Raw genomic sequence first — 15,927 nt, forward strand, 5'->3', positions numbered from 1 at the left:
TATAATTGTTCGGTAAAAGAAAAAAAAACATTAAAAGATCGAATATATAATATAACGAAAGTACTATAAGTTATTAAGAAAGAATGATTTAAAAAGGTATATCCAGGTGTCAAATACACTTGAGAATTTGGTATTGTTTGTCAGTCCGAATTATAAAATCCGCATGTGGAGCATTAGCCCAATAAATTATGTTCATGTTATAGCGCTCAAGATATGTGCGCAGCCGCGGCCCATGTACAATGCGATCACCACCACTAATGAACACGAAGGTTGGTAATTTTTGAGGGAGCTGGTGTGGAAAGAGAAGCGCCTCATGCCACCAGAAAGCTCTACAAACAACGCGTGAGATTCCAAGTTCCGTTTGTAGTAAATACCATCTCATGAGCTCGAGTCCACTAGTGGGTTTGCGATACACAAAGTTCAAAACCGTGTATGGCTCCCAAAGCATGAAACAGATCGGATCAATAAGCAAAAGTTGCTCAATATATTTTGGTCTTCGTTTTGCAACCCATCCTGCAATGATGGTGCCAAACGAGTGTCCGATCCAAGTGGCTTTGGTTATTTGGTGTTGTTTAAACAGATGATCAATTGCGAAGAGGGTTTCGGACATTGTTGGAACATAAAAGTCAAGCCGCATAGAGACATGTGGAAGTTCTAAGAGAAGGATATCACGATCTTCAAATTTAGTAATAAATTTTCTGATAAAAGACACATAAGCTGCTAATCCTATAGTTAAAATTGTAAGGCTTAGAGTATTCTTGGTTATTTTCTACCGTATTTGATATTTACCGATTCCAATTCCATGTACAAAAATTATTGGCGATTGTTTTAGCGATTTATCCTGTGCAATATAGGATCCTGGTCTCATCCAGTATGATAGATGCCCACATTGCATCCTTCGAAAACCTTGATAAGAGAGATATAAGCCCATAACTAAATCTGCTACCGACACTATTCCATATACAACAAGGGGCCGACTAAGTGAAGTGAAGGGATCCAAAGTCATTCGCATGCAGTTGACATTGGAATTATATCCGTTTTCTAGTTTAGAGCCTATTTTCTGTTCCAGAATACGGATCATCCCCTCCGTTGTTTGCACTTCTTGCACTGTCAATTCATCCAAATATTTATCATAAAAAGCCCACCCCAAATATTCGCGTATATTTTCCTTTCGTAAATCATTAACATGTGCACCATTGAACCAGAGAGAGAGTGTAGCAGTGATCTCAGTAGCATGCGAGCAACACTCGAAGAAGATGCGATTCATTTCCTGGGGAGAGAGAGAAGGAGGGAGTACGCGATGCTGTAATCGCTTAGAGGTACGGTAGTAATATACTGAGAAGGCACACTCTGCCGCGCTCCAAAATAATGCAATTACACGCCATCTTAATTCAAGTATGTTAGAGAGAAATATCCTGCAGATTTATAAAGTTCTTATATAGATAATACCTTGGGAGAGAACACATGGTTCCATTTCTAATAATAAAATCGCGAATCGCTAGTGTAACATTGGCCCAACAGAGTGCAGTAATGCCATAGATTGGGAACACAAAGGCAAAAAGTACAATGTAGTAATCCCAACGTGGCATTGGAATGAACTAGGACATTTACAATAGTGATAGATGGTGAGTTAACTGAATAGGTCGATTAAAATAGGTTATATATAAGGAATTTTTTCTATCTGCAAATAAAAGTTGAGGGTGAGTATGCGATATCAAATTCAGTAAAGCTATTAATTTTCAAAACTTGTTAGATATTTTCATTACTAAATGAATTCTCTAGAATTCACTATTAAAAATTATGTAGGATCTCGTCTTTTAGGCTAGCAAGTATAGAATGACTTGACACCATGCTAACGAATTATCCTAGTATTTATATAAAGCTCCAAGCTGCGAAAATGGTGAAGAGGAAATTTTTGACTCTTTGCCATTTCACACACATATGGCAGTATTTACATAATTGGGGATTACAAAGAGGTATGTGTTAAAGAATTTATGTAAATATGTATGTTTAAATTCAACTATCCATTAGACGCTATTACCTTTCAAGCATTAATTTTTCAGAAAAATCTCCCTCTTTTATGCCAGGCTCACTTAGCTATTTTCCTAGCGACTGTTAGAAGAGAAAATGCTACGGCCATCTAAATAATATAAGTTTTATCTTGAGGTTCAGTTGAAGAGACCATTGAAAATACCGCATTGAAAATGAGATAATTCTAATAGTCAAAATTTTGTCATTTTTTGAATATAGAAATGGCAGGTCTGATTATTAAGGAGCTTTATTGAAGTGTCTGTGCAAAATGGAAAAAACCACTAATTAATACGTCATCAAATTCATTTCGACTAACTAGCAGTTTTTAGTGACGCGAAGAAATTGTAATATCCATTACATTCCGAGAGGCCAACTGTTATGGATTTTTTTACAAAAGGCTATAGTGCGCTTCGAGGAGACAAGGGCCAGCATCAGAGCGCAAGTGATACAATTGACAGGCTTTGTGACCGCCTTGCTAATGCTACTCTGCTTGAGGACCGTCGTGCTGCAGTTTTAAGTCTAAAGGGATTGGCTAAAGATTACCGAAATGTAAGGGAATTAACCAGTTCGACAAATTATTTGTATTAGACTCTTTTACCACTTCCACGCTCTGATTATCATTATGAAATGATTTTAAATATAAAATGTTCAAATGTTGAATCATCTTACTAAACTCGTTACCTTTATTAGGAGGTTGGGGCGAGGGGCTTAACAATCTTACTTAAAGCTCTAGAGCAAGATGGGCTTGATGTAGACACTCTACGGGCAATACTTGAAACGTTAAATATAATTTGTTCAGTTGAAGATGAAAAGGTAAATATTGATTGTATTTTTAAAGTATAATGAATTCATTTTAACTGTGTAAATTTCATTTAGGAGCCTTTAAACGATCCTGGAGCAATATTTACAGAGGAATTTGTTAGGGTATGCTAAAAATGTATATGAATGATATATATAAATTTCCTTTTAATCTATTCCCGCTCCTCTTAAAAAAGGACCCTAATAACGTAACTTTGGTCTTGGATGCACTAAACCAAGAGGATTCATATGTACGTTACAGTTGCGTCAAGTTACTCTCCACTCTTCTTAAGAATAAAAGCCAAAGACTCCAAGAGTGCATCCTAATATCTCCGATGGGAATTTCTCGACTTGTCGGTTTACTTGATGACCGGCGTGAATTCATAAGGAACGGTAAAATGACTATTTATATCTTTATTAAATATTCATGAGTTAAGCTTCATATATTCTGTTATTTAATGATTTTATAGAGGGACTTCTCCTGTTAATAGCTCTCACCACGACAAATGCGGATATTCAAAAAATTGTCGCGTTCGAAAATGCTTTCGAGCGTCTTTTCGAAATAATTCTAGAGGAAGAGGCTTTGGACGGTGGAATAGTCGTCCAGGATTGTTTGGAACTAACAGTGAATCTATTGCGTTATAACATTTCTAATCAAGTATGCTTTTGACCTTTTTTTTAGAGCACATGTGACTTATTTTCATTTTTGATAGAATTATTTCCGCGAGACAAGCTGCATTCAAAGGCTTCCTGGTCTCTTTGGTCTCCTAGGTTTCAATCCACTTGAATCAAATACGCGGGCACCTCAATTTGTTGAGGTGCCCTGGCCAGCTCAGAAAATTATGAATGCCAATTTGATGCTTAGATTAATTAAGATGCTTGTCGTTCCTAATAGCACCAACACTTCTATCAATCAGGTATATTTTCTCCTTTGTTTCTCGAATGCTTACTCAGGATCTTATAACCTATATTGCATTATATAGAACTTAATGCATCAATGTGGGGTGTTGCAATCTGTTACTGAAATGGCTCTTTCTTCGAATGCACCTCCCGTTGTTAAAGCTGAGGTACTTTATTATATTGGCTCTTAGGGATTATGTTGATATATTGATATATTGATCTGGAACTCGCTTTTATCAGGCCCTTTATGCTTTGGCAGATATCGTTCGTGGTAATTTGACGAATCAGAACTATCTATCCAATATAATGATTGCAACACATCCTATGGAATTTGACGGTCATGAACGATATTCAATACCTTGTCCTGCAATAGCTGCTCTAGTTGCGGTTGCGGTCGCACCCGATTACAGTAATAACCCAGGATTACAAGCTCGCGCTGCTGCTACATACGTCTTAGAGGTTTGAATGGTTATTTAATAATATATTGCTTAAAATGTATAATTAAGTTTTACTATTAGTGTCAAATGATCAAAAACCCAGATGCTCAACTTGCTCTTGCCTCTACCTTAACTCCTCCTCCTGAAGATAATCCTAATACTGATTTGGCAGGTGAATTTAACGATTTAGCTATTGGTATAAACTCTGTTGACGCCAATATTGATATATTCCTTGGCTAGGTCGACCTTTCTCCGCTGGTTCTCTTGTTTTAAATGCTTTGGTAGATTGGGAGCGCTCATTAAAAGACCCCTACATATGTTGGTTCGCTTCAGTCATACTTTCTCACGTTTTACGAGACAATGACCAGTGCAAGACCATTGCCGCCGCAATCACCTTAGGTGATCCTGATCATGGTAAAAAGTGAGATTTAGGAATTATAGCATTTGTTATTAAATTGTTTGTATTAGGTGAGGAGCCCGTTCCACTCGTTCACGCGATATCTGCTTCATTGATGATGGCATCGCGTGATAATGCAGCGGATCTACGTGTACAAATCGCCTATCTTAGTTTGCTAATCACATGGCTGTTTAATAGCCCATCATCTGTAAAACAATTTCTCTCCGAGGGTGTTCATGTGCAATTCGTATCCTTTGTTTCATACAAATTCAATTTTCATACCGATTTTAAAGGATTAGAGGTTATCTTTAACCATTATCCAATTAATAGCTTATAGAGCAAGTTAATCAATCCTCGGTTGATCCCATGATACAAGGCCTTTCTGCTTTCCTTCTTGGCGTATCTTACAAGTTTGATGATGACCCTGAAGCCGCCTTCTCTAGATCCCAGCTGCAACCTATTCTACTCAGCCGGGTTGGTGCTGATCAATTCGTGAGCCGAATCTCTAGATTACGTGAAAATGATGCCGTCAAAGTTTCTTCTAGTTGCTTGCAAGTAAGTACATAGTCATTCCAGAGTCGATTTTTAAAGATTTATATTTTGATTATCTATAGATATCTGAACTCGATCACGAGAAATATATTGCAACAGGTGCTCTACCACCTCTTTTTTTCGATCAGGCTTTTCTTGAGTTTTTCAAGACTACATATGGTAAGAGTTGTGTTATTTCTTTCTGCTAAACCTATAAATAACTATTCAATTTTATTTAGATTCAATACAGAGATCTATTTCCGAGGATCCAAATGCCCTGCGATCTGCACAAAGTAATTATACGTGATTTTTTTTGATAAAGCAAAACTATAAACTTATATTTCTATAGCGGAAGCATCCACGGCACCCGCATCTGATACACTATTAAATGATTACAAGCATGCTCTTGCTGATAAGGATGGGCAAATCGAAAAATTAAAAGACATAATTAATGGCTTAGAAAAGAAACTTGCTGAAGAGGTAAAAATTAATAGAAATAAGGGTTATCTCACGTTGGTTGATTGCGTTAATTGGATTATTTTTAATATAGCAATCTGTAAAAGCTGATTATCAAGCCCGTGTTGAGCAATTACAATTATCTCTCAATACTCTACTTGCAAAGCACTCTACTCTTGAGAAAGAACAAGAAGATCTTCTAGTGTGCTTAGCTGAACAGGATCTTGAGATGAAGCAGCTCAAAGGACGTTTAAAGGAGCTTGGAGAAACAATAGAAGAGGATGAAGAGGAGGCTGTGGATGAAAATGAGGAATGATGGAATAATAAATAGATAAATAATATCCTCCTTTATATACGATTTCTGCCTTATAATCATACTGGTTTTCTACAAAATTTAAATTTCAAGAGAAATAAAGAGAGTATATTTTTACTTTATTTCTTTATACCTACATTTATATTCTTGCTAATTGATTTTTTTTTTTTACATTCATGATCATATTGTGGCTTGTCATTCTTATTGAGTAGAATATAAGATTCGACGCGTTTACGCACTAAATGGTACAAAGAGGTTTACCTCTCGAACTCAGAATTGACTTGATATGGTGTCACCTTCACATATAGAGTCATACCCACAAGATCGACTGCGAGAAGAGAAGATTTTTCATGGGATCGCATTCTTTGTCGCATATCTGGTAGACGAAAGAGAAAAAATTTTGAATTTAATTAGAGTAAGTTCAATTCCCTTGGATTTTTTTGTGGTTTCAGCACTACATTTTCTGTTAATTCTCTATTTTGGTGGATATATTGATATGAAAAAAATGACTATGTAGCGAAATGGTGGCGTAATAGTCTCGAATCCTCACAACGCTAATCATGCAATTGTTAATTCAACTGCGAACATATCTAACCCTGGAATTTCGGATCGATTTATCTGGGACTCAGTTCGGGCCGGGCGACTACTGGATGTGAGGGAATATTGGGTTGATCCAAACCGAGTTCGCCGCGGACGACAAGTATTTACGGACGAAGAAGATCGAATTTTGCTTGAATGGGTTCAGAAATACGGAGCCACAAACGATCGCGGGAATCTAATATATCAGAATCTAGAAAAAGTGGTATGTGTATATATGTTTGAAAAAAACCTTAATTTTAGTCTTTTTTTAATATATACTTCCTACCGCAGTACCCACAACATACTTGGCAATCATGGCGAGGGCGTTACTTGAAGATACATTTACCAAATAGAAGGAGATTACTACAAGAGTCTCAAGATAGGACAACCAATTTAAATTCTAGTATTACCGTGCATAACGGAGATATAGCAAAATCTACTACCTCAGGTATATATACAGTCAAAACAATTGAATCCTCTTCTTTACAGGATGTCAAGTTCCCTGATAATAAGCCTGTTCCCTCTAAAATTGGCGACACGAGAATATCAATGCAGAGCCATGAGGAGCTAAAATTGGAGCCGGAAGTAGCCCACAGCTCACAAAATTATAAGTCGCAGAATGACGCTATGGGCACTAAAATTGAGCAAATAGCGGGTTCCTCCTTACCTTTAGGCCGGGAAAAATTGTCAGAGAATGCACCATTTTTAAGGACAAATGTGGAAAAGCATGAGAATGACGGGGAATATGAATTAACTCCTTCTGATGAAGAAGAATATGCTAGCGCTGAAGAAATTTTAGACCTGGCTGCTGAGAATTTTCAGTCTCTTACAACACATTTTTCTACGCCAGTACGGCACCAGTCCGAGCGGCTTGCACACTCTACGTCTCCAGCGCGAGATTCTCATTCAACACATTTATTCCCAGTTAAAGATTCTAATTTGTGCAAGATGAAAATATCAAGTAATAAGATTGGGAGAAAGCATATGAACGACACTGAACAACATATGTACGAAGGAAGTCTTGGGATGTATCGAAATTCTCAGCAGAAGAGTACGATCGATGAAAGGAAGGAGCTGCCGCCTGCGGAGCCTAAGCATCTCAACCCACTTAGTATTAGCTCTTTAGCAACCAGGGGGGACGGCAATGAGCCAGCAGTTAGTTCTGATAGTCGTATCTCTCCTATATTTGATTATAATTCAATAGTTGATAACACTAAACCGAATGCTCGGAAACAAGATAGTGAGAAAGAATTTAAACCACAGAAACGGGCGAAGCCAAATAATAGCAGAGAGAATAACACCAAGCGAAAACAGCAATTCTATACTGTAGCATCCACGACACCGACACCACCTATAGCTACTGCTACTATAACTAGCAGATCTGTTACGCCCACCGATACAGTTCTCCACACCTCTAGTCCTATCCCAAATGGGTCTTTGAAGAATTCTTTCAATAACTTGGAGATCCCGGAGAGTAAGCAAGTGTCAAAAGGAAAAAATACCGCACAAGAAGAAACTGAAAAGAGCCTAGACTCATCACTTTTGCATGCAAAAAGCACGACCAAAACCTCCCCTGTTGAAATCCGTACTCTATTTTTACGCACCGTGAAAGGAATATGTATAGAGACCAGATGTTCCGTTTCGGATGTCATTGAAGTACTTAAACGGACGAATGGGGATTTCGGACTAGCAAGACGAATATTATTGAAGAAAATTGATAGTGAGTATTATTAGTTTAGTGATTAGGGTATATTTCTCATTTGTTCTTATTAAACTACAGTGGACGAAGAACCGAAAATATGGACTGAGGAGGAAGATCGTGTTATTTGTGAAGAAACTGATACCGTTCTTATACGTAAGTTATATGATCAAAAGGGGTCCCATGCGGTGCAGAAAAGAGTGCTATTCTTGTCACGATATCATAGTCCTGAAGCATCTCTGTCCACTTTTAATATTAACGCTCATAATTAAATTCGCTTCTATTAGTGTTTGCATTTTCATTGTCATTAATCGTCCCATTAATTTTTTAGTTATTAAAAATGTGTAGCAATGATATCTATTGTATCAAAGAATATGATAGTTTACCTGGAGTTTTGATCTACTAAATATACAACCACCCTTGATATGAAGGGAAAAAACTAATCTGTATTCATTCAATCACGTGAAACCTTCATTCTTTCCGATATGGGTACACACAACCATAATAATATATTAGCTGCGCCTATTTATCCTTATTTTTGTCCTCGAAATCCCGTTCCTGAAATTCATTACGAAAATGTCAAAATCTTCAACTTCCTCAACACCCTCATTTGCATCCTCGGAAGTATATTACCAGATACCCTCTTCCATACTAGCTAGATTTCGCCAGTATATACCCAGTTCATCTGAAAGTAATCCTGACTATATTTCGTTTCAACAATTAGACCAAGACGAATATATCAATACAGCACTACTTCATACAAAATCAGATTCAAATGATTTCTCGAAGAAAATCAGCATAGAGTTCGAAGAATATCCAGACGACCAAATTGGTTGGGATCTTTACGAATCGTTAAAGGGCAACCCAGAGTTTCTTAAGTGGTTTAATAGTGACAGTTCAGAGGATAGCGAATGGAAAATCAAAGCCTTAAGACGTCTGGAAGCTTTGAGGGCGCAGTTTTCACAGAAATAATCTTTGTTTTCTATACCTGGTTGTCCTTATTTAATTACTACCCTAATTTGTAAACAAGGGGAAATACTGTATTTATTTAGATTATAGACAAGTAAAAAGAAGCTATTATATCCTAGCTAAATGGCTTGTAGTTTTACATTCCATTCGCTCAAGCTTAATGCTCCTCATCATTGATCAGAAAATTTTCGATCTGCTTCCGTAAATTCTCTTCAGTGTTCTCCTTGCTGTTATCACTTGCTTTTATCCCCTCTGCTACATAAGGAGGGAAGGTAACAGGTGTATTGACTCGAATATCGCGCAAATTAGTACGGCATGAGTAACATAAATGCCCTGTAAGATCAAAATGATTCGATGTATCTGCACATGTTGAAGTTGAGGATGGAGCTAAAGTATCTTCAGTCGAAGGAGGGTGAAGGGTGATAATTCGCTCTTGCCACTCCTGGATGTTCTGCTGCACTGGCCTAATGTATACACAAATTAAATATTCAATATAAATTGCTCAGTCTATATAAGCTTTTTTACATCTGGCATATCACGCAGCGCTGGTTTGGATCTATAGCTTGGTTTGCTGTTAACTTGGCTCCCGTCCTTGCAATAGTACTTACTGTTGACGGGAAATCCTTATCTAGGCCAACAATGAAATCTTCGGTGAGTCTATCAATACTTGCTTTTGCTGGAGCATATGTTGAAAGATTGGGAATAGCAACGGGGTCTAATCCGTTAAATTTGTTGTACATAGCGATCTCCTTGGAATTGGCGTCCTTCATCGGGCGCATGATTGTTATATCTAAGTATTAAATCCTACATTAATTGAACAAAATTTCAGAAAAGATAAATCAAAAGACTACCTCCAAACCAAGAGGACTCTCCAGCAGTATCAATCGGTAGACTAAACCCGCGACCTTTGCTTGTAAGTGCTATGATTTTTATTGCCAATCGAGATGCAGAGTCACCCAAAAATATAAACGAGCATCTACAGTAGAATCTAGATTAATATTTTCGTATATTGAAAATTATTGAGAAATCAATGGTTACCCTTCACGCCTAGCAATTTCTAAAAGCAAATTCATTCGCAAATGACGGATAATGTCTTCCTTTGATGTTAGCTTTGACACAGCCTTGATGAGAGACTGCAACATTTCGCTTGGTGACCGAGGATCTTCACCAAGTTGCATCTTGAGCACTGCGTAAAAATATAAATTTTAGCAATCGATCGAGTTCAATATATATATATATATAATTTACCACCAAGCTCTCTTTGTATAGACGGATCTATCTCCAGAGTGGCCATGATCCTTTCAAATCCACCATTTCTCGTATAATGGGGTTGAAATATGTCCTCCAACCGTACACCCAAGAACTCAAAATCTGTGTGTTTTTTAACAACTTGCTCCACTTTTTCTATTGTGCCTTCATTTTCACCATTGCTCAATATCATCGACTCTTCGATATAGCATACTTTCATATCGGCAAAATATTGTCGTTTAGGATCGGGCATTCCGAGCCGGTATCTAGTATACATCAAATGTATCATTGAAAGTGACGATGGCCCTCCAGAGAATGCGAGTATAGCACGGGCCTGCCTACGGGACTGGATAGCAGGGGATTTTGTCATATTAGCACGAAATTTGCCATTGTAAACGTAAAGAAAGCAGGTTCTGAAATAAGAAATTATATATCCTCATAGTAAATTTCTAGATTAAATTAACATGAAAAACTAAACAATTTACTTGCAATAGAGGACATGTCGAACAAGGATGACGGGTTTTTGAGTTTTACATTTCCAGCATAGAGTAGGATCAGTCTGAGCCCTACTTTTTCGCTCTAATAATCAAAAAGAATGATTACCCCAAAATAATTAAAGGATAAAGGATAAATTCATACTAACTTGTTAAGACAGGTTCATCTATATCGCACATGTTTCAAGCCGATAATTATTATTTTGATTCTTATAAAGAGTAGGGTAGCCAAAATATTGACAGCTTTAAGTGACTACTCTTCAATTTATATGCTCAATTTTTTTTTTCAACTGCGATCAAAGAACCGCGATGACAGAATTTTGGAAGCCTGGAACGATCGGGCCAGGCAGCGAACAAGATCGTGAAACAGAAAAAGAAGATTTCATTGTACCATTCAATTCTAAGGGTGGCCTGAGTATAGAACAACAAAGAGCGCAATTACCAATATATAAGACAAGTAGGTTTTTATTTTTCAAATTTCCTGATTACAAGCCAATGATTGAGTCATTTGTATATAGAAAATCATTTGTTATACCTTATAGAGCGTTATCCTTCTACGATTATTGTAGGGCATACGGGATGCGGTAAAACTACACGTAAGATGTTTAATTATCGTTCACAAAGATACAGCAATTTAAAAATATAATTGTATCTAGAATTGCCTCAATATCTCTATGAAGCGGGCTGGGCAGAGAAGGGCTATATAATCGCATGTACACAGGTAAATTTATTGCACGATTTTTGTGGAGAAGTTTGAGTAAATTTCCATTTTGTGCTATAGCCCCGTAGGGTGGCTGCTACTACTGTAGCTAGGCGTGTTGCCGAAGAAATGGGTGTCAAACTCGGAGAAGAGGTAAGCGAGATTATATCTTTTATTCAATCATATCTATGCCAAGAATTAGTCTAATATTTCTGTAAATGCTAATTTCAAAAGGTCGGTTATAGTATACGTTTCGAGGAATGCACGTCTCCATCCAAAACTCGCATCAAATATATGACAGATGGTATGCTTTTTCGCGAGACGTTGATAGATCCACTTTTGACTCGATACAGTGTCATAATGATTGATGAAGCACACGAACGAAGTATATATACAGATATACTTCTTGGTCTTCTGAAAAAGTATTACACATTTAATTGTCTATGAATGAAGGAAAACTAAATTTTCGTGATAGGATCCAGAAAAGAAGACCAGAATTAAGGATAGTTATCTCATCCGCAACAATCGATGCCGAGCAATATTTTGATTTTTTCAACACTAACACAACGAATGATCCAGCTAATGATACTGCTGCTATAATGTCGATTGAAGGGCGTATGTACCCAATTGACATTCTGTACACTGAGGAACCCGTTGCAGATTACGTAGAAAAAGCCATCCAGACAGTATTTGACATACATGTACAAGAGAAGTCTGGCGACATATTAGTTTTTATGACGGGGAGAGAGGAGATTGAGCATGTAGTAAAAGAGATAAATGAGCGGTCTTCAACGTAATGTTTTATCTATTTTAATATGAGCTTTTTTTTAACATTAATTTTATGGCTAGATTACCTCCCTCTTCTCATCGAATCCTTCCCCTTCCTATCTATGCTGGATTATCTACTGATCAACAGCTACTCGTCTTTGAGCCTCCGCCCCCACGAACGCGCAAAATTATTGTAGCGACAAATATTGCTGAGGCCTCTATAACAATTGACAATATAGTTTATGTAATAGATTGCGGATTCGTAAAGGTAATGTTGCTTTATCATCGCTAGTCTTGCAAAATTATTGTTAAGTATGCGTGACTTTTAGTTAAGGGCTTTTAACCCGAAGACGGGTATGGAATCACTGGTAGCTACTCCAATTTCCAAAGCTTCAGCTCAACAACGTGCTGGCCGTGCAGGGAGAGTAATGCCTGGAAAAGCTTTTCGGCTTTACACAGAAGAGGGTTTCATGTCTCTCCCCGATGGAAGTATTCCAGAGATAGAGCGCAGCAATCTTGCACCTGTTATACTTCAGCTCAAAGCTCTAGGAATTGACAACGTTCTTCGATTTGAATTCGTCACAGCACCGCCGGCACAACTCATGATTCGTGCTCTGGAGCTTTTATATTCATTGGGAGCGATTGATGACTATGGATGGTTAACGTCACCATTAGGGATGAATATGGCCGAATTTCCCGTCGACCCCATGATTGCAAAAATTTTGCTAGCTGCAAGAAGTTTTGGGTGTGCATCCGAAATGGTTACAATTGCAGCAATGCTTTCTGTAGAAGGAGTGTTTTACAGTTCAGAAAGTGGGGATGCGAGAAAGAAGGCAGATGGCGAGAGGAGAAAGTTTGCAGTTGAAGAAGGAGATCATCTCACATTATTAAATGGTAATTAGTGACGCTCTAAATATAGTGTATTTCTACTAGTCTTATTGACTTTTATTTAGTGTATAACGCCTTTGTAACCCAGGGCAAGAAATCTGCCAAGTGGTGCTACAATCATTCGCTCAACTTTCGCGCTCTTTCGCGAGCGATGTCAATTCGTCATCAACTATTGAAATATATGGAGCGATTTGGTGTCCAACCAGAGAAACAAACAAACAAGGCTGCAATTGCTGATATTGATGCAATACGGCGATGTCTAGTGGCAGGCTATTTTGCTAATGCCGCTCGACTTGATGCAAGCAGCTTATTCTATCGGACAGTAAGAGATGGAGTGGTAAGTACTACGGTAATATGATTTCGGAGATTGGGACATAATTTAATAATTTGAGTTAGATTCTACACATTCATCCCTCTTCCGTGTTATACAATCGCACTCCGGAATGGATTATATTTCATGAGGTGGTAGAAACCGCAAAGGCATATATGCGTGATGTTACGGTTATAAAGCAAGAGTGGTTGGCGGAGCTAGCGTAAGCAATCTGTTTATATATTTAACGATTTTTGTCCATGTTGCTAACGCTTCCTCATAAATTTAGTCCTCATTATTATGAGTTTAAAGAGCCTCAGAGTAATAATTGATACCTTTGAATCATTTCTCCAATAAATATTGGGAAAAATTGTATTATACACATTTGGATGAATTAAAGGAGGCTTACATGATACACCATTGCTTAAGTTTATTAACAATACACGCGTAAATTCTCTGTGACCCGCTCGTCTAAATCGACTTCAGTCACATAGAGCTTTCTTTCCACCTTTTTCTTTTCAACCTCCTCCTCTCCGATTTCCTCAACTTTGTACAAGTCTTTTCTTCTCCATACACGCTCCTCATCTCGCCCTAAATCTAAATCTATCTTGGTGTCCAGTTCGCGTGTTTTGCCGAGACAGATCTTCACAGCTTCTTCGCCCACACGTTCAATGTATTGATATGAATTGAAAGCCATGAAGATGCGACGAGGGAAATTGCGAAAGCCTAGTAGGTTTTCTTGTGGTAGAAATCCGACCGGGGAAATAAGTGAAGTAGGTGGAAGGGAAAAATAGCTGGTATCAGTAGGTTCTTTGTGCAAAGATTCCAAAACGCTCTCTTCCATTGCAGCAACTGGCGATGTAGACGAATTAGAAATGTTTTCTGGCTTTTCGGGCAGCTCTTTCTCTGTTGCAATACTTTCTTCTACGGAATCGATGGTAGTTTTTTCATTACTCACACTATCTGCGGATATATCAGCAGGATTTTCAAGTGACATATTGCAACCGGCACTAATTCCGTTTAGCAATTCACACCATGCAATTCTACCAACAGCAATCATTCCGTCCACTTCCTCAGGACGTGTCAGTTTTGACTCGATCCCATTATCTTTGGAGGCATCTGTAGGAAGTGCATTTAAGGCACGTTTGCGGCGCTGGCGTATTTCTTCCTGCACCATTGAGGTGATTTCCGTAGGTGAACCCTCTTTGATCTCGTAATCCAAGGCTGCAGCAACAAAAATTGGCTATCAATAATAGAACTGTTAAAATTCAATTCATTCATTAAAGCCAGCTTTGGGGTTTACCTTTATATATTCCCGAAACCATCGACGACTCTTATAAATACCATCACCAGGTGGTTCTGCCAGATATACCACCACTTTTCGTGGCATTTCATATGGGCCAAGAGGCTCACGGGCTAGATGTTCGACTCGAGCAGCTAATCTTTCATGCACTTGCTTACTCAGATGCTTGTCACGATATATGAGTCCTGCAACAGTAGCCGAGACTAGGAGAAAAGCAGAAGTTGTTTTAGAAGGGGCCCTGATTTTGAACACCATTTCTATTCTATTACACTCTCTTAGTTATCATAGAGAGCAGTTGTATATTTTGGATTTTTGTTTACTTGTGACATATAATTTGAACTCAGATATCTATAGAGGTATCCGAAGTCAAATGCAAAATCTACTTGAAAACGCGTCAAAATTTACAAAGCTATGAGATATAATCTTATGTTGCTGCTGCTGACTTTTCTCCTTCATTTTCTTCTCTCGACCTGATATCTTTTTCCTCTCCGAGGGCCCCCTCTGGCACCCTTCCCTGCGTTTCGCACAATGATCCATCTATTAAATAAGTATATTGCCCACCTCGGGTTTTCTCCGTCAATTCATATGCAATTGGTAAACTGCACCCTAGTCGTATGCCAATAAGTCAAGTACTAGTGTAAATTTTCAAAAATCTAAAGGCAGCTTACTTGCACAGTGAAAGCGAAATTGCTTTTCAAACCCGTTGGTTCTCTTCAGCAAAACAACTGATTTTTGATCGGTTACTCCACTTAGCTTATAGTGCCGTCGATTATTATCCACAATGAGCGCATGATCTGTTTTTCTCTTTGGCAGAGCTCTTAAATCTTTATCTGCAATAAAAAAATTGATCAGCAATTCGAACTGAAACAAAATAAAGTGATGGATATAGACCAATTACGAGTATAAATTCACTACATAAGCAGTAATATACACACAACTTTTGCTGTTGTTGTTGCTGAAGGGATTTGTTGACATCATCTGAAGTAACGACTGTAGAAGAAGACACCACTCTGGGCATTTTGATCTCAAGATTTCGAAAATAAGAAATAAGAAAACTAGTTTCAGACACCGATAAATTTTCAAATATATAAGTTGATACATTGTGT

The 15,927-nt window shown here is 37.9% G+C and overlaps 7 protein-coding genes across 7 annotated transcripts; 3 read left to right on the forward strand and 4 right to left on the reverse strand.

Annotated features, from left to right (window-relative positions):
• Nucleotides 1-109: 109 nt before the first annotated feature.
• On the reverse strand, nucleotides 110-1,589 carry VTP21DRAFT_8406 (uncharacterized protein; the record flags this gene model as incomplete). Its single annotated transcript, XM_069399253.1, has 3 exons — nucleotides 110-726; nucleotides 790-1,385; nucleotides 1,450-1,589. The coding sequence occupies 3 exons, from the start codon at nucleotides 1,587-1,589 to the stop codon at nucleotides 110-112; spliced, it is 1,353 nt and encodes a 450-aa protein (XP_069254688.1).
• Nucleotides 1,590-2,409: 820 nt separating this feature from the next.
• Nucleotides 2,410-5,866, forward strand: VTP21DRAFT_8407 (uncharacterized protein; the record flags this gene model as incomplete). The annotated part of the gene is made up of 17 exons (XM_069399254.1): nucleotides 2,410-2,580; nucleotides 2,722-2,844; nucleotides 2,908-2,955; nucleotides 3,027-3,222; nucleotides 3,300-3,487; nucleotides 3,543-3,746; nucleotides 3,813-3,896; nucleotides 3,970-4,000; nucleotides 4,103-4,188; nucleotides 4,248-4,338; nucleotides 4,407-4,580; nucleotides 4,635-4,810; nucleotides 4,894-5,118; nucleotides 5,178-5,274; nucleotides 5,334-5,387; nucleotides 5,444-5,574; nucleotides 5,645-5,866. The coding sequence occupies 17 exons, from the start codon at nucleotides 2,410-2,412 to the stop codon at nucleotides 5,864-5,866; spliced, it is 2,301 nt and encodes a 766-aa protein (XP_069254689.1).
• Nucleotides 5,867-6,149: 283 nt separating this feature from the next.
• VTP21DRAFT_8408 (uncharacterized protein) lies at nucleotides 6,150-8,413 on the forward strand (the record flags this gene model as incomplete). The annotated part of the gene is made up of 4 exons (XM_069399255.1): nucleotides 6,150-6,278; nucleotides 6,381-6,665; nucleotides 6,734-8,162; nucleotides 8,223-8,413. 4 exons carry the CDS (start codon nucleotides 6,150-6,152, stop codon nucleotides 8,411-8,413), a joined length of 2,034 nt encoding a protein of 677 aa, XP_069254690.1.
• An 854-nt stretch (nucleotides 8,414-9,267) lies between these two features.
• VTP21DRAFT_8409 (uncharacterized protein) lies at nucleotides 9,268-11,032 on the reverse strand (the record flags this gene model as incomplete). The annotated part of the gene is made up of 7 exons (XM_069399256.1): nucleotides 9,268-9,574; nucleotides 9,636-9,900; nucleotides 9,962-10,086; nucleotides 10,149-10,296; nucleotides 10,359-10,771; nucleotides 10,844-10,937; nucleotides 11,002-11,032. The coding sequence occupies 7 exons, from the start codon at nucleotides 11,030-11,032 to the stop codon at nucleotides 9,268-9,270; spliced, it is 1,383 nt and encodes a 460-aa protein (XP_069254691.1).
• Nucleotides 11,033-11,161: 129 nt separating this feature from the next.
• Nucleotides 11,162-13,850, forward strand: VTP21DRAFT_8410 (uncharacterized protein; the record flags this gene model as incomplete). Its single annotated transcript, XM_069399258.1, has 11 exons — nucleotides 11,162-11,309; nucleotides 11,371-11,448; nucleotides 11,509-11,573; nucleotides 11,634-11,705; nucleotides 11,787-11,974; nucleotides 12,028-12,345; nucleotides 12,402-12,588; nucleotides 12,650-13,214; nucleotides 13,274-13,545; nucleotides 13,605-13,741; nucleotides 13,808-13,850. The coding sequence occupies 11 exons, from the start codon at nucleotides 11,162-11,164 to the stop codon at nucleotides 13,848-13,850; spliced, it is 2,073 nt and encodes a 690-aa protein (XP_069254692.1).
• Nucleotides 13,851-13,951: 101 nt separating this feature from the next.
• On the reverse strand, nucleotides 13,952-15,076 carry VTP21DRAFT_8411 (uncharacterized protein; the record flags this gene model as incomplete). The annotated part of the gene is made up of 2 exons (XM_069399259.1): nucleotides 13,952-14,761; nucleotides 14,822-15,076. The coding sequence occupies 2 exons, from the start codon at nucleotides 15,074-15,076 to the stop codon at nucleotides 13,952-13,954; spliced, it is 1,065 nt and encodes a 354-aa protein (XP_069254693.1).
• Nucleotides 15,077-15,245: 169 nt separating this feature from the next.
• VTP21DRAFT_8412 (uncharacterized protein) lies at nucleotides 15,246-15,839 on the reverse strand (the record flags this gene model as incomplete). The annotated part of the gene is made up of 3 exons (XM_069399260.1): nucleotides 15,246-15,427; nucleotides 15,490-15,651; nucleotides 15,713-15,839. 3 exons carry the CDS (start codon nucleotides 15,837-15,839, stop codon nucleotides 15,246-15,248), a joined length of 471 nt encoding a protein of 156 aa, XP_069254694.1.
• Nucleotides 15,840-15,927: the final 88 nt, after the last annotated feature.

The sequence above is a fragment of the Calcarisporiella thermophila genome (genome assembly GCF_041956535.1).
Source record: "Calcarisporiella thermophila strain CBS 279.70 unplaced genomic scaffold VTP21scaffold_4, whole genome shotgun sequence".
Taxonomy (NCBI): Eukaryota; Fungi; Calcarisporiellomycota; class Calcarisporiellomycetes; order Calcarisporiellales; family Calcarisporiellaceae; genus Calcarisporiella; species Calcarisporiella thermophila.